The 14,945-nt window shown below is 33.1% G+C and overlaps 1 protein-coding gene across 1 annotated transcript in view; it reads right to left on the bottom strand.

Moving 5' to 3' along the window:
- LOC106689022 (dynein axonemal heavy chain 12) overlaps nt 1-14,945 on the bottom strand; it is a 96,956-nt gene that overhangs the window by 7,919 nt on the left and 74,092 nt on the right. Inside the window, exons 21-32 of the mRNA XM_067051182.1 lie at nt 14,474-14,649; nt 13,731-13,959; nt 12,502-12,708; nt 11,329-11,498; nt 8,379-8,682; nt 7,499-7,738; nt 7,231-7,396; nt 6,808-7,031; nt 3,187-3,321; nt 2,911-3,074; nt 962-1,148; nt 652-878 (exon numbers count right to left, since the gene is read on the bottom strand). Coding sequence (XP_066907283.1) covers nt 652-878; nt 962-1,148; nt 2,911-3,074; nt 3,187-3,321; nt 6,808-7,031; nt 7,231-7,396; nt 7,499-7,738; nt 8,379-8,682; nt 11,329-11,498; nt 12,502-12,708; nt 13,731-13,959; nt 14,474-14,649 — 2,429 coding nt within the window. The remainder of the gene's footprint in view (nt 1-651; nt 879-961; nt 1,149-2,910; nt 3,075-3,186; nt 3,322-6,807; nt 7,032-7,230; nt 7,397-7,498; nt 7,739-8,378; nt 8,683-11,328; nt 11,499-12,501; nt 12,709-13,730; nt 13,960-14,473; nt 14,650-14,945) is intronic.

Genomic DNA, 14,945 nt, shown 5'->3' with positions numbered 1-14,945 from the left:
AGAGAGAGAGAGAGAGAGAATTGTTATTATATTTATTTGTTCTAAAGCTAAAATCTGGATTCTATCTAAATAGGAATGCCAAAACCTCAACTTCTACCAGATATTAGTAAAAAGAAACTGAAAAGAATAAGAAAGACAACAAACGTTTTATTTATCTCATCAAGGTTCACACCATGACAAAAGTTAATTAAATAGGCTTGACCCTAATGAACTCCATATTTAATGTGAGAATGAGAAAGAGTACAAAAGTATGTATGAAGTAGGATAGTAATTCTGAATAATCGTATTGAAACCTTGAATAGGGAATGATATAACTTTTGTTTAATGCTGTTCATAAAAGTAATCAAAATATCTAAAAGAAAAAAACAAGCAGCATAATATGGAAATAAACTAGTAAAGAAGAAGGTATCAACAAATCAGTTCATTGTTATGCTACATTTATCTCAGTAAAAGAATGTTTACTAAAGTATGCAACCTCTAATGGAAGCTATAATATATATTATTTAATAATTACATAATAATAATTTATGCTATATTACAAAATGAAATTGATTGAGATGACAAAACGCTGCATATAAAAATCAAAACAATTTTGAAACGTTCTAATATATCTACTATTTAGCTTTGACAAGGAATATATGTAATACATACCTTACTAAATTTATATCACCAGCATAGGTTAATCTCTTTCCATTTTTCCTTGTGAATTCTAAGCAAGGTGGTATGAGCCACTCAAAATACCTAATCAGTCTGTTGTTATCTTTCTGCAACCACTCTTCTGGCACTGTGTTATTCCATGAGACAACAAATGGTTTCCAGCCTAATGCTGCAGACTCCATATAAATCATGCCGCAGCGTGAAACAGTTGCTGGAGAAGCCTGAAAAAAAATTATTGTATTTTTTGTAGATTCTAGTTTAAAAAATAAGTGAATATTAGAATGTAAGTTGATATCTAGCTTACCTGGACTAGGTCCATGACTTCAAAAATCATAGACATCACTGAAGTCATCTGTATTGTTTCTCCAGAATTTAGGCAAAGTTTCTTGTTGTCATCTAATACGGTGTTCATGTTCTCAATCCATACTGCATCCACAGGGCCATCAAAAACAATCCATTTTCGATCAGATGTTGTCTCTCTGGCATACATTCTAAAAGATGAATGATTAAACTTAATTTATTATTACTACAACTTTCTTTTATGGCTATATAAGCCTATAATGTTGTTAGATACTTTCCTACAGAATATCATAATCACTCAGGGATTCATGATTTATTAAAAAGTTTTATAAACTATAAATTGATCAAAGTTAAATTAAATATTTTAATTTAATTTGATGTTCTAATGTTAATCAGAAATATAATTTTAAATTCTGTAAACATTATCCATTATCACTGGAATGGTAATTAAATAGATCCATAATTATTAATTTGGTTTCAATGGCTTAGTTTAAATTTAATTAATTTTGTGAATAGAGAAATGTTCACAAGATGTGGCTGGAGAGGAAATGATAGCCAAGCATGTGTTGTGGGTTTGATTACCACCTGGGCCAGCCAGTATGTATTTCATTAAAGCCCTGAGAAATGAATCTTGATTTGTTCCCTAATTGAGTAGCTTCCTGGTTATATTCTGTTCTTATATTTTTTTTTCCATTTCCTGACATTTCTGGCATACAGGGTGCTCAGTCCAAAGGCCCTAGATGTCCAGAGACCAGAGACCAGAGATGTCCAGCTAAGCAGGGAGCAGAGTGTGGCAATGGGGTCTCCAGCCTGGAGATCGGCACTCATCCATCAGCAGTAAAACACCAATTAGAACAGGTGATCAGGTGACCACAGAACAGGTGATCCATCCCATATGGGGCTTACAGAAAGTAAGAGAGCATATTTTATTCTTCTACAATCAGCTCCTACTCAGAATAAAAAATGGTGACCCTACCTCACACCAACCTGTCTAATATCAGCAATAACTTCCCAAAATCTAAATTCAATCTAATAAAACTAATGATATTATATACTTTTTGACCTCCCAGAGCAGTCTCAAATCTGTAATGCAACACTTGCTCATATCCAAGCATTAACTGATAATAGGATTTTCAATATAGGAGGCACTGTTCTTGAGGATGCCACCATCTATGCTTAAGCCACATCTTGTCCTAAAATCCTCTGTTTATCCACGACAAGACGAAGGTCCCATATATACAATGGTAGATATAAGTCAGTACCTGGTGGGTATGGCATGGTGCATCTTACATACTATCTTCAGCACTTTCCTAGAACAGGTCATCCCAGGGGTATGTGTAATCTATATACAACTTCACAGCCTTCATTAGGATGGCTGCCTGGGAACCTCCTACTCTAATAACCCCCTTCTTCCATTCTCATAATTTGGACACCTAATGACTTTTCTAGGAGGAAGTAGAAAATTAATTTATCAACATAAATTTTGGAAACAAAAAAGTAATATGCTTTGTACAAATTCTAAGTGGGGGTTGTTTCAGAAAGATTAGATTCTCAACCTTAAACATTCACCGGTGGATCAAGCAATGCCTCTGCGTCATGTTCTTGTTAGACGGACATCTATAGAACTTCCTCTCTTAAACTCTAAAACTAGGTTGGAGATTATAGAGTGTCACACAATAAAAAGGAACTATCTACCAAAGAAGCAGGCATGAAGGATGAAGTAAAATGAGAATGTGAATGTTGTAGCAACTCAAATCTAGGTCTTGGGTACATTTCTGTTTTAATAACAAATTTCTTTATGGTTACATATGTTAAATTAAAAAATATTGATAACATTTTTATCTTAAGTAAACAAAAAATTAAATAAATTTTAGCACAAGAAAAATAATAAATATAATGAAAATATCAAATATATCTTGGAATATTAGAATACATAATGACAAAAAAGTAAACCTGAATATAGTGGCAATAATCCCATCTGACCATTCGTGGGACACCAAATCAAATTGTCCATAAAGCTGCCCCATTGTCACGGATTTTGGGTTAAGAGTCTGATATTTTGTTTTCACTCCAGAACCAAACCTTTCAGTCATTGCAGTTAGTGCTTCTGAAAGGACCTATAAAACAAATGATTTCAGAATTATCAGTCACTAATTGATTATTAGAATAATTTACCCTGGAAAAAAAGAAAAGAAAAATTAAAGTAAATAAAAAAAAATCTTGAATTACCAGAAGTGTGGAACTTTTTCCACTGAAAGGGTCACCAACTAACATAAACCCATGCCGAACTATCATCATTTCATAAGTCTGTATAATTTTGACTAAAAATGCTTCTTCGGGCTGTAAATTTCTCGTCTCACAAACCTGCAATAAAGTATTATTTATTATATTATTTTTCAGTATTATTGCTTCCCCTCAATAGGAGAACATAACATGTGATACTTTTGTCCTTTTTTTTTTTTTGTTTATTCTCTACCTGGTCATTTCTGACATGCAGGGGAGGGGAGCAGGGAGGGAAGGGGAGAGCTATCTTAGAGGTAAACTCTCTATTCTAACCAGAGTGAGAGGGTTACATTTTCATTCTGTAGGGCCACCACAAAATAAGTCTACCTGCCCAGGCTGGAATAGAACAGGCACGGATAGTTATAGGATAGGTATGGATAGGAATTGCTATGAGGTTGCTAAAGTGATGCCTCAACTCCCACATCTACAACGGCCCACATATTGTTTCCCCAAATAAGAGCATTAGATTAAAAGTTAAACATCTCTGCCAGTGATGCTACAGTACTGATTTATTACACACACAAGGAAGTAAGCACCTAAATAAATATTATGATGAACTATTCCACATAAAAATTCACTATTGGCCTATCTATCTATCTATCAGTAGGTGCTACAACCCTGCAATGGGTCCTGGCCTCCTCTATGAGCCACCGGCTCAGTTTTGGGCTACTGCCTTCCAATTTCAAACTCAAAGCAGGTCTCGTGCGTCTTGTACCAAGCCATCCATCCACCAGAGCTTGGGTCATCCGACTCTTATTGGACAATAGATTTCTTCTTCCATGACTCTTTGAGGCATTTTGTTGGCACTCATCCTCATCACTATGGGCCAGGAAATGATAATGTTTACTCCTCCCATGCATTTTCATTTTCAAGACAATTTTTGGAAAAGATATGTATTTAATAAATCACTTCTATTAGTGCTAAAACATTTACATGTGAGGTTACTTTTATATTTAATTCATCGTGATTGTGAACTAATATAAAAGTTTCAGATTGAAAGAATCTAGATCAAATAAAAAACTAACTATGTGATCATCTACAGCAATTAGTTTGTTTTTTTTCAGCAAAGAAGCACCGCAGCCACAGAGGGCCTATTGTACGCCATCCCTCATTTGCTCAAAACAGGCCAATTACCTTTGCAAATCTAGACAATGTATAAGGATCCACTGTCTCGCAAAGTTTGGGGTCCAAGATGCAATCCTTACCAAAGATGAGGAATTATATTCTTGCCATTATATCACATCTGGAAATGATGTGGTAAGCAGTCTTTTCATCCTTCCTGCAGAACCTACAGATAGGGGAATCTATCAATCTCATCTTATAGAGATGCTTATTTAGCTAACAGTGTCCCGTGTATAAACCTGTCACCCATCTTAAAATATTCCTATCTATATTAAGAAGACAGTTACTTCTTTTCGGGCAGGATCCCTTGAGGAACATTTTTGAATATTCCATTCCTCTGATATTTTTCCAGAGTTACCCAGTCTTGCTCTCAGCAATCTTTTTGATATGCCTCTTCACATGGCTGAGACTAATCCCACATATGGGGTCAGGAGTAAAAGAAGCAGACTCAGATCCTTTCCTTGCTAAGTAGTCCCCTCACTCATTTCCTTCATTTCCTTTATGTCAAGGCACCCATTCCACCCGCACCTTGTTGGCCAAGGAGAGAGAGTTCAAGTTAGCATTACACTCCTCCACCAATTTAGAGTGGGTTACATAGTTATTCAGCACATAGATAGCTGCCTGACTGTCCATGTAAATCGTAATTAGCCTTTCCCTCGTACCCTCTTTTATTAAATTCTGGGCACAGAAATTTATTACTAGCACCTGAGCCTGGAATACTATGGTGTGTTTTCCTAACGAGATGGATGTGCCTTGATTAGGCATGTCCATCCTTCATATTCCTTCTCCAGATCCTTGTTCCATTAAGGATCCGTCTGTGTAGCAGTCTATCCCATTACACAGCTTGTGTGGGGTAGACCCTTCAATCCTTAACTATAGTAAGTGTTCTTGTATTTCTTCACCTGATGATCAGAAAGCGTAGCCAGGATCCCGTCTTCATTGATCCTCCTGAACAGTCTGCCATGTCCCTCATAAATTAGGGAATGGTAGTTCGTTCCTAGTTTCATAAGCCTATATGCAGAGCTAAGAGCTTGAGCTTCAATCTCTATACGCAGAGGTTTAATGTCCAGAAGAACCTCCATTGCTGCAGAAGGAGTAGTGCTTATGGCACCCGTTATCTTTAGGCACGCCAGTTTCTGAAGTTTCCCGAGCCAAGCTTGGGATTTCCTGGTCGTAGCCCTGTGCAACCATACGATAGCAACATATAGGACAATGGTTCTTATCGCTGCCATGTACAACCAATATATAACTTTTGGTTTAAGGCCCTAGGATTTGCTTACGGCTCCTTTACATGCCCAGAGACACCTCAATGCTTTCATCAAGAGTAACGCCAAGATGTTTGACTTCACTGCAGAATCCCAATCGTTCACCATTAAGATACAACAACCTGATTGTAATGTTCTGTCTGTTAGTGAAGACAGAAAGACTGACCTTTTGAGGATTGATACTCAGACCATATTTCTGGCACCATCCATTCATAAGGTCTACTGATGTTTGAAGCAGTCCTGAGATAGTTTCTGGGAATTTGTCTCCCATCAGCACAGCAATATCATCAGCAAATCCCTGTGTATAAAAACCTGCCTTATTGGATCTGATAAGAAGGTGTCCACCACCATACACCACAGGAGAGGAGATAGCACTCCACCCTGCGGACAGCCACCAGCGGGCTTCATCCATACCTTAGTGTGTCCTAGCTCTGACTTGACCATTCTTCCTTCCAACATTGTATTGATCCAGTTGAAAGAAAGCTGTCCCACCCCTTTCATTTCCATGGCTCTCGCCATGGTTCTGTAAGGAGTATGATCAAAGGCGCCTTCAATGTCAATGAAGACACCAGCCATAATCTCCTTGTAGGCCAAACTCTTTTCAACCCTGGATACTAAATGGTGTAAAGCATTCTCATCGATTAGTTAGTACTGGACAAAGGAAAACATGTACTTGACTTCATCCAAATATGAGCAAAAGTAATGAATACATCAATTCCAAAGAACTTGAAGAAGATATAATGATGTAACTTTTGTAATAATATAATCAGTAGTACTATCAATTGTAAATTCATGATTATATTATTAGAGATTATATCATCACCTTAATGTCAAACAATACTATCTACAAAAATACACTTTTTTTATAACATACCACCTCATAATAAAAATAATATTTTTTGATTGAAATGGAAGGAAATATATATTAAATTTTGTAGTTAGTGTTTTTAATTAACTAGAAATTGAATTAAATTTGTTTGACATTAAATAGTACTAAATGTTACTAATTCTCTAGGGACATACCTGAAAAAGGGTTTTTTATGTAGATACTGTTATTTGACATTAAGGTGACAATATGAACTAATTTGTAAAATAAACACATGTTATATCTGTTTAGTTTCTATTTTCCATTTAAATAAATCAGAATCTTCTTTATAGTAATAATTGAGAAAAACTTTACCACTTTTGAGCTATAAATTAACTCCTTGTATGTCATCGGTTTTAATTCTGTAGTCGGAAATAAATCTTTAATAATCCCATTAAACAATGGGACATCATAGTTCAAAAACTTTGGAAGATTGACATCAATGATAGCTCTTAATATCAAGACTTCCTCTAATTCATCAGGAAATCTCAGTTTTAAATTACCTGCTGTCGATAAGACAGTCTTCACTGCTCGCATACCTGTTAAAGATTGAATTATTATTAATTTTTTAAAGAGAATTTTTAGCATAATAAAAAGAAAAACTGTTAAAAATTTCATTATTTAAATAATATCAGTAGTATAATAGCTTTAATTAACTATCAAACACATATAAATTTTATGAAGTATGTATTAAAATGAACAGTAAATATAGAAGTCACTAATTAGATGCTGAATTACCATAGTCGTAATGGGACTGAGATGACAGTTGTTCTGAACACAACCGATATGTAGTAACTATCTTTACTGATAGACTTCGAGCATCTAAGAACCCGCAGGAGTATAACGAGATTTCGCCAATCATAGCATAATCTGGAACCATCATGGCTACTGTTCGAAATAATACCTTAAAAACAGAAAAGATCTTTAGTACATGAATAAAATTGGATTGCCTGTAATTGTAAATATTTAAATAAAATATGTTACATCAACAAAGATAGAATTTCACCTTTAAGTTATCTGGAAGTTCAGTTCTTCCAGCGTACCCGGGGTTCATTGTGATGCAAACATAACAGGCTGGGTTGAGGTTGATTTCTGTCCCTTCAAAAACAAATCTTTCTAATTTATTTCTGACAGCTTGGATAATACACAGAATTTGTTGAGCAACAACTGAGAGGACTTCGATTTCAATTCGGTTGAATTCATCAAAGCATGCCCAAGCTCCAGATGATGCTAGGCCCTTAAAGAACTAAAAAAAAAAATAAGGATAAAGATTAAGTAAATAAAAACATTTAAAAAACAGAGGCAAACAAATTTTCAGGAAGATATTATTGGAAGATTTTAACACAATCCCTTAAGCCATTCAAATAAATAAGTAACCAGAAAATCTTTCATCAATCATGCATTAAGAAGAATAAAAAACATAAGGTTACATACATGCAGACCAAAGGTAGCACATCAATAGTCTCAAAAAAGGACTAACCAAATAAAAATAGTAAATTACTCCATGATAATGTAACATATATAGAAGGAATCTTTATTTTTTAATTTGAAGTGATATGCTATCTCTATTTGCTAACTATTTTTTAAAACTTTGAAGTGAAATGTGATATCTTTGTATTATCTAATATTTTTCATTCCTTACGATGTCTGAATTGGGTACAGTTCCATTAATTAAATTGTTGAAGGTTTATTTATTAGTTTTTATTTGAGAAACTTCAACATTTTTGTTGGAATAAAAATACAAATACAACAAAATCTTCATAAATATAATAAAGCATGAAATATGAGATAGTGATTAGAATCTAAAAAAAGTACTGGGCGTTTTGAAGGGTTTCCCAACTTATAATAGGATAAGTATGTTTACAGGTTTATGTCACAGAGCTCACCTTCCGCATAGCTAAGTAATCCAGTCCATCAGAGCAGTTAAAGACAATACACTGTACAGCTATAGCTTTTGCCAAATCTTTGGTAGTTTCAGTTTTACCAGTTCCAGCAGGGCCTTCAGGTGCTCCATTTAAATTGAGACTGTAGGCACCAATTAGTGTGCGGTAACACCTGTCTGTCAGAGGTGTTATGACCAGCCTTGTAGTGTTCCCAAGGTACTCATATGCGTAATTCACTGATGCATTTATGATGCAAACCTTAACATCTTTTTTCTTACTTTTTTTGTCCGAAGTACTCAAATAATATCTAAAATTAAAATAGTTCATTAGATCATTTCTTCAGTTATAAAACATTAGTAAAGTTCATAAAATAGAACCAACAGGTTAAGTGATTACATCTTAGTAATTAAAAAAAAAAAATCTAAGCCTTCCATTGTAAATTCATTTTTTTTCTAACACCCTGGATTTCAACATTATGAAATGATCAATTTAATATAAAATATATGTGATTTTTTAAAATCAAATTTAAGTTACTTGATCATTTTGCCTCCATTACAGTATTTTCTACAAGAAATCTTATTAATTTCATCGATTGTTCGTACGATTTCAAATGAAGTCATTTTATGATATTAGTGTTGCGAAAAAAAAAATATTAGCAGTTCAACGTTCAATAATTTTACAGCATATAAGACAATCAAACACACGAAATCAAAGGCGAAATTTTCGCAAAAAAAAAACGTTAACAACCGTTACAAATTCAAGTTTGTCATTTTCATTTATCGATTTATACCTCTTAGATTTGGTAAAATCAGATATTCCCATCCATGAAATAAATAGTCCTGGCTTTAAAGGATTTTGTGAAAAATATACTGGGCAAAACCTTTCTGATGATATATTTTGGAAAAATTGTCTAGAAAATTATAGGAATTAGGAACAACTATGTTTTGAGCGAAAACCCTGTGGGCTGACTGACGAACATAAGAACTACTATCTTCTATAATTATTATTTTCTATCTTGGAAAAGAAGAATGTATGAAGATTGCTAAGCTAAGTTCCAGAGATTTTAATGCTTTCAAGTATCAATCGATTTTGCTATACAATCTGTTTTTGAAAATTTAAATTGCAAATTTATTGATAAGAAGGATGAGCATAGTGAGTTTAAATAATCATTAAAATTAAACGTACTTTTTCTTTGTTAAAACCTTCTTTTAACAAGTTGTAATAATACGGTATTTAATTTATTTTCAGACTTTTTAAAGCTAAATTTCTCCATTTTTGAATAACAAATTAGAAAGTAATACTAATATGATATTCACTGCATTTCAAGCTTTTTCGAGTTGAATTTCCCCATTTTTTAATTTTTTTTTTTGTATTAAATATGTCGATGTTTTTATTACATATTTATGTTTGTACATTAAATTTCTACCTCTACTTTTAAAAATTCGTACGCATTAACAAATAAAATATGACAAAGTCTATAAAAGCTAATCAAACATAAATAAAAAACAATCTAAATGATTGTATCACTAAAGATGTATGGATTTATAAAGTTAGACAACATAACTTATCTGAAATATGAGTATAATAAGATATATAAGCATAAGCATAAGTATAAATAAGACATATAAGCTTAATATATTATGGTGAGAATAACCATATATTTATGTGTGTTCAAAAGCGTCGCGTTTTTTTGCTTAATAAAAAGTGATCACTCAAAAACTACTCAATGTAATTAAGGTTGACTTTCACTGTTGTAAAGAAGATACAATTATCTACGGTAATAATGGTAAGATGATAAGAAATATGGTGTGGCTTAACTATCATAAGGGGTGACAAGTTTTATTTATTTTTAAAAATCGCACGTGCGAATATTTTATCTCAGCTCCCTGTTGGGATAAAAATAACCTTCTTCCAGGATAGTTTCTACATTTAATAAACTTTAATTTCGTACAAATAAAGTCGAGGTTTCCTTTGGGATTTGTCATAAAGTATGGTGTGAAATTGAATATTTTTATAAAAGGTAAATTTGATTTATTGAAGAGGTGATAGTAGACCATACAAAGAACAAACAAATTCATATGGACTACGGTACGATATCCCACAGAAAAACAAGAAATTCAAGTTGGAAGTTTTTTCTTTCTTTTTTTTTTAACAATTTACGTTTTTTGTAGAATATGTGCGGTTACAAAAAAATATTTAAGTTAGGTAATTCTAAATGGCAGTACAGTAAACTAGACATACTTTTCTTCAAACGCAAGTCGAATTCGTTGTTGCAAAAACCATTTAAAGAGAGCTTTCAATCCATGATTTTACGAAAAACAGTTATTTAGCCGCTTGAAAGCCCATTTCGAGTTGTTTTAACAACGGCAAGTTCTAACTTTTTTTTCTTAAAAAGAAAATCTACTTTTTCTATACAGAAATTTAGAATAAGCTAAGTCAAATAGGCATTAACTATAGTTTCTTATTCAACAAATAACGTGACAAGCTTACGAAAATCTTAAATTTACTGTTTTTCTGAGTGGAATGGGACCATAAACCATATACACCTTTTTGTTGCTCTTAAGGTCTATTAAAGATGGTAAAACTGGATGCAGTTCAATAAGAAGGAGCCCTATCAGTAAAGAGCTCAACCGAGCGCTGGGCTGCACTACAGTCTAAATTTATAAAATTTATGGACCCATAAATTAAATTGACTCCAGTTTAATTGTACAATAAAAAAAAATAAATTGTTAGTTCTAGGCAGCAGTGGCACGCGCAAGCCCAGCGACATCCTGTCCCACTTCTGCTGCACAGTGTTTGAAAAAAAAACGGTTTGGCAGGGAATATAAAAAAAAAAAAACTTATTTACAAATCTAGGGGAATCTCAAAAGAATCCTCGACTTCTTTTATGTGGTATTAAATGTATAAATTTTTCTAGAATAGGATTATTTATAATGATTAGGTTATATATTACCTTAATTGTGCAAGCCACTGGAAATCGCTAGCACTAATGATTCCGTTATTACATAATTCCTCTGTTACATCTTTCGAATGAACGTCTAAGACTACGAGGGCACTTAAAGTCACTCTTGTCAGAGCCGGAAGTTCTCCTCTCACTAACTTGATCACACGGGATAGTTGTTTCTGCAACATTAAAGTAGGAGGAAATATTAAATCAATGAAAATGAATACTATGGTCTGGAATCCAGAGTGAAAAACGTTTACTTACCATTTTCAAGCTAAAGTCTTTTAGAAAGTATATAATCCATAGTCTTAGAGTATATTATAGTAAGAATATGTTTGTAGTTTTTATTCTAATTAGCTATTTTGAAAATGTAATATGGCTAATTAATCTTAATCTATTATTTCTTCAATAATAGATTTCTTCCTGTTAATTTAATAGAAACAGTTATATAATCAAAGATCAACAAATATGTGTTTAATAAAAATCATTCCATCAGGAGCGAGTCTGGCCAAAGTCACAATTGGGTTCAATTATTATTATTTTTTTGTTTAAGGCAATCCACAGCGAAGGTGATTTGGTGAGGTTTGGCAGGTTATCTACAGGTGGCCAACCTATTCTAACCATGGTGGGGGGTCAAGTTTTTTATTTTGTGGGACCACCACTTAATGAAAAAAATCGACGCCCCAGACCGGATTCAAACCTGCGGGCTGCGCGATCTCAGAACGATAGACCTAGGCCTAACCAACTGAGCAACGGACGGCCACTGGGTTCAATTATTATATTCATTATTATAATAGTAAACTAATGTTTAGTATTTACAAAGAAATTTAAAGTTCTTTTAAGTTGAAGAATTTATCGAAATCAAATATCTACAAAGGATTATGTTTGATAGAGAAAATAAAAGGAAAAATAGCATTTTAATGTGATAATACTAATCTTTAAGGGTTTAATTACAGCCCACGCCAATAAAAATATATGTTGATATTTGTAATCGATTACTTTGATGGGCAGCCATTATTATACCTCTATCTTAAGTATGTAAAGTTAAGACAAAGACTTTTTTTTTATAGTTATTATTAACTAATTAAAATTAAATGCCTATTTAATATAGTTTATCATTAATGAATATAAAAATAAATTAGCGCTTTATAATGTTATTGTTGAAGGTAATCCAATAAATACCTTTAAGCAAGAATTGTATCTTTTCAAAACTCGGAGCTCGCCAGTAACGAAACATTTATGCATTTCAGCAGTCCACCGGATCTGAGTGACACAGAGAACGACTTGCCCTGGAAACAGTTGAATCCACTTCTTGCGTTTTTTAATTGTATATGTAGACTGACCCCAAACTATATACTCTCTGACAGAGAGTTTCATCATCTCTTCTACCTAAAAATTTGAAATAAAAGATAATTATAAAGTATGCTGGTATACGGAAAAGAGGCATTTAATCAAGTATGTATCGTAAAAGTCTGAATATAGGCCAATGTTTACATTATTGCTTTTTTTTACACTTAATTTCAAAGCATATATAAATTAACTGATTTCTTTTGAAAAAAAAAGTATTTCATAAAATAATAATAATAGGATTATAATTCATATATATGTGTTTTTTTTACGAGGGTCGGTGGAAATCTTAAAAAGACACGGATAGGCCCGTACCTACCCGTGTATGGAATATTTTCCCACTAAAACCACCGCCCTACACCTGTTCATTCCTCTCCACGGGACCGCCGCTAGGCATTACTTCATGGAGGGAAATGGCTGAGTGCTGTTGAGATAAATTGTTTTATTGTGTTTATCTATCAATTTATATTCATTGAAAGATTTGTGCGGTTGACACTGGCAACACTGCTGATTGTAACCTACCTTCCCGCTACGGACTAAGTCGTTTAACCATGCTCTTGCCCTCATGGCGTTTTTGTTATGTGTTTATATGTAATGAGTCTTTTTATAATTATATTCAACTTTTATCGACTCTGCTAGTTTTTATTTAACCCATTTACTTCAATAAGTGCCGCCTCGCTTTCTTCGCATGGTTTTCACGTTTCCATGCTAGTCACGTCTTCTAACCCTCTTTTCCTCTCTCAACCTCTTGACGACGACAGTGAATCTCTTCACTGCGTTCCAATGCTGGTCTAAGAGTAGCATATAGCTCACCACGTTTTCTGGTGTGATGCGTCCTTCACACACTCTTTGCAATTCGCTACTTTCCTGAGCAAGCAGAATACAAGCAAAAACACGAGCTCCGCGGTTTCCTCGACAGTCTGACATCCAGGTCATTTTGTGTGTGTATTTCTATTTTTTAAGAATATGTTATAAACTTTCTTGGTTATAAGTTCGATGATAATAAATTCTAATTCTAATTCTAATTTCATGTTTTTTAAATGATTTAATTTTAGTCGACTTACCCAAACCAGCCACTTTTCTACGTTTCCACCAGCTTTACGTGTCCTCACGTAAGTAAGCATTTTTACTTCTTCTTTTTCAGCGGAATTCATGGCCCATACTCGTCTTTTCTTGTCGAAACTCAGTCTGGATATTCCTTCAAAACATTTTGATAAGTGTGGCTGCACTCTAGTTGGTTCCTTGGTTTCGGACAATATTTCTAACATATCATCATTTGACAGGAAAAAGAACCTATGAAAAAAAAAAAAAAAAAATGATAGGAATCTTTATCTATAATTTGAAAAATAGAAAAACGAGAAAGGATTAAAAAAAAACAAACAATAAAATGTTATTGTATGTCCAAACTGAAATCTGGCTACGGGAAAGAAATTCATTTTGGCCGTCTTATAAAAAAAATTCAACAACATGGAATTAATAATTAACAGAGGATGTTACCCTTATAGGATAGGAGAGTGAGATAATTTATTTTATTGATAGTAAAAAATAAAATAGATCTCCATAACCAAAGTAAATTTTTCCATTGGATTATTAATGGACATGAATGACAAGAATTAAATTGCATTCACCTTAATTTTCCTAAGCCTATCTTACAGTATCAGGGCGTTGAATAAACATTAATATATTAGGAATGAGTATTTAATTTTTTAATAACCAATAGCTTATTATTTAAATATACTAAGAAAATCAATTAATATAAAACATATACTGAAAATTAAAATATCGTAATGAAAAGTAATTGTTGTACCTGGCAAAATTCAATCGCTTCTCTTCTAAATATGCATTAACACCATTGGTCACAATCTCTAATTGACTTAGTGCGGTATTAATGCATTCTTCTCGAAACATGTTATCTGCCATTAATAAAACACTTGGATTATCTTGTACCATACCGATGAGTTTTACGTACGATTCAGTAATACCCTGTAACATTTATGAGTGTGGTTAATATGAACTATATTTTTTATTTTATAACTATTTTAATGTCCGACGTTTCGCCCCACTTTGCAGGGCTTCATCAGGGCTAAAAAGATACAAAAAAACTGAGAAAATTACAACAATAAGGTAATTTAAGCTAGGATAAATATTACGTAAAAATAAAGTGATAAGAAATTAAATTCCGCTTTATTGTCGCCTTCTGTTTACCGTTTCGATTTGAACAGGAAGGTGGTCCTGATTTGTTCTTTGCTCATTTATTATTATTATTATTATTATTATTT

Source organism: Halyomorpha halys, unplaced genomic scaffold, assembly GCF_000696795.3.
Source record: "Halyomorpha halys isolate HHAL.00 unplaced genomic scaffold, Hhal_1.1 Scaffold1261.1, whole genome shotgun sequence".
NCBI classification, from domain to species: domain Eukaryota; kingdom Metazoa; phylum Arthropoda; class Insecta; order Hemiptera; family Pentatomidae; genus Halyomorpha; species Halyomorpha halys.
This window is presented reverse-complemented; position numbering and strand designations above follow the sequence as displayed.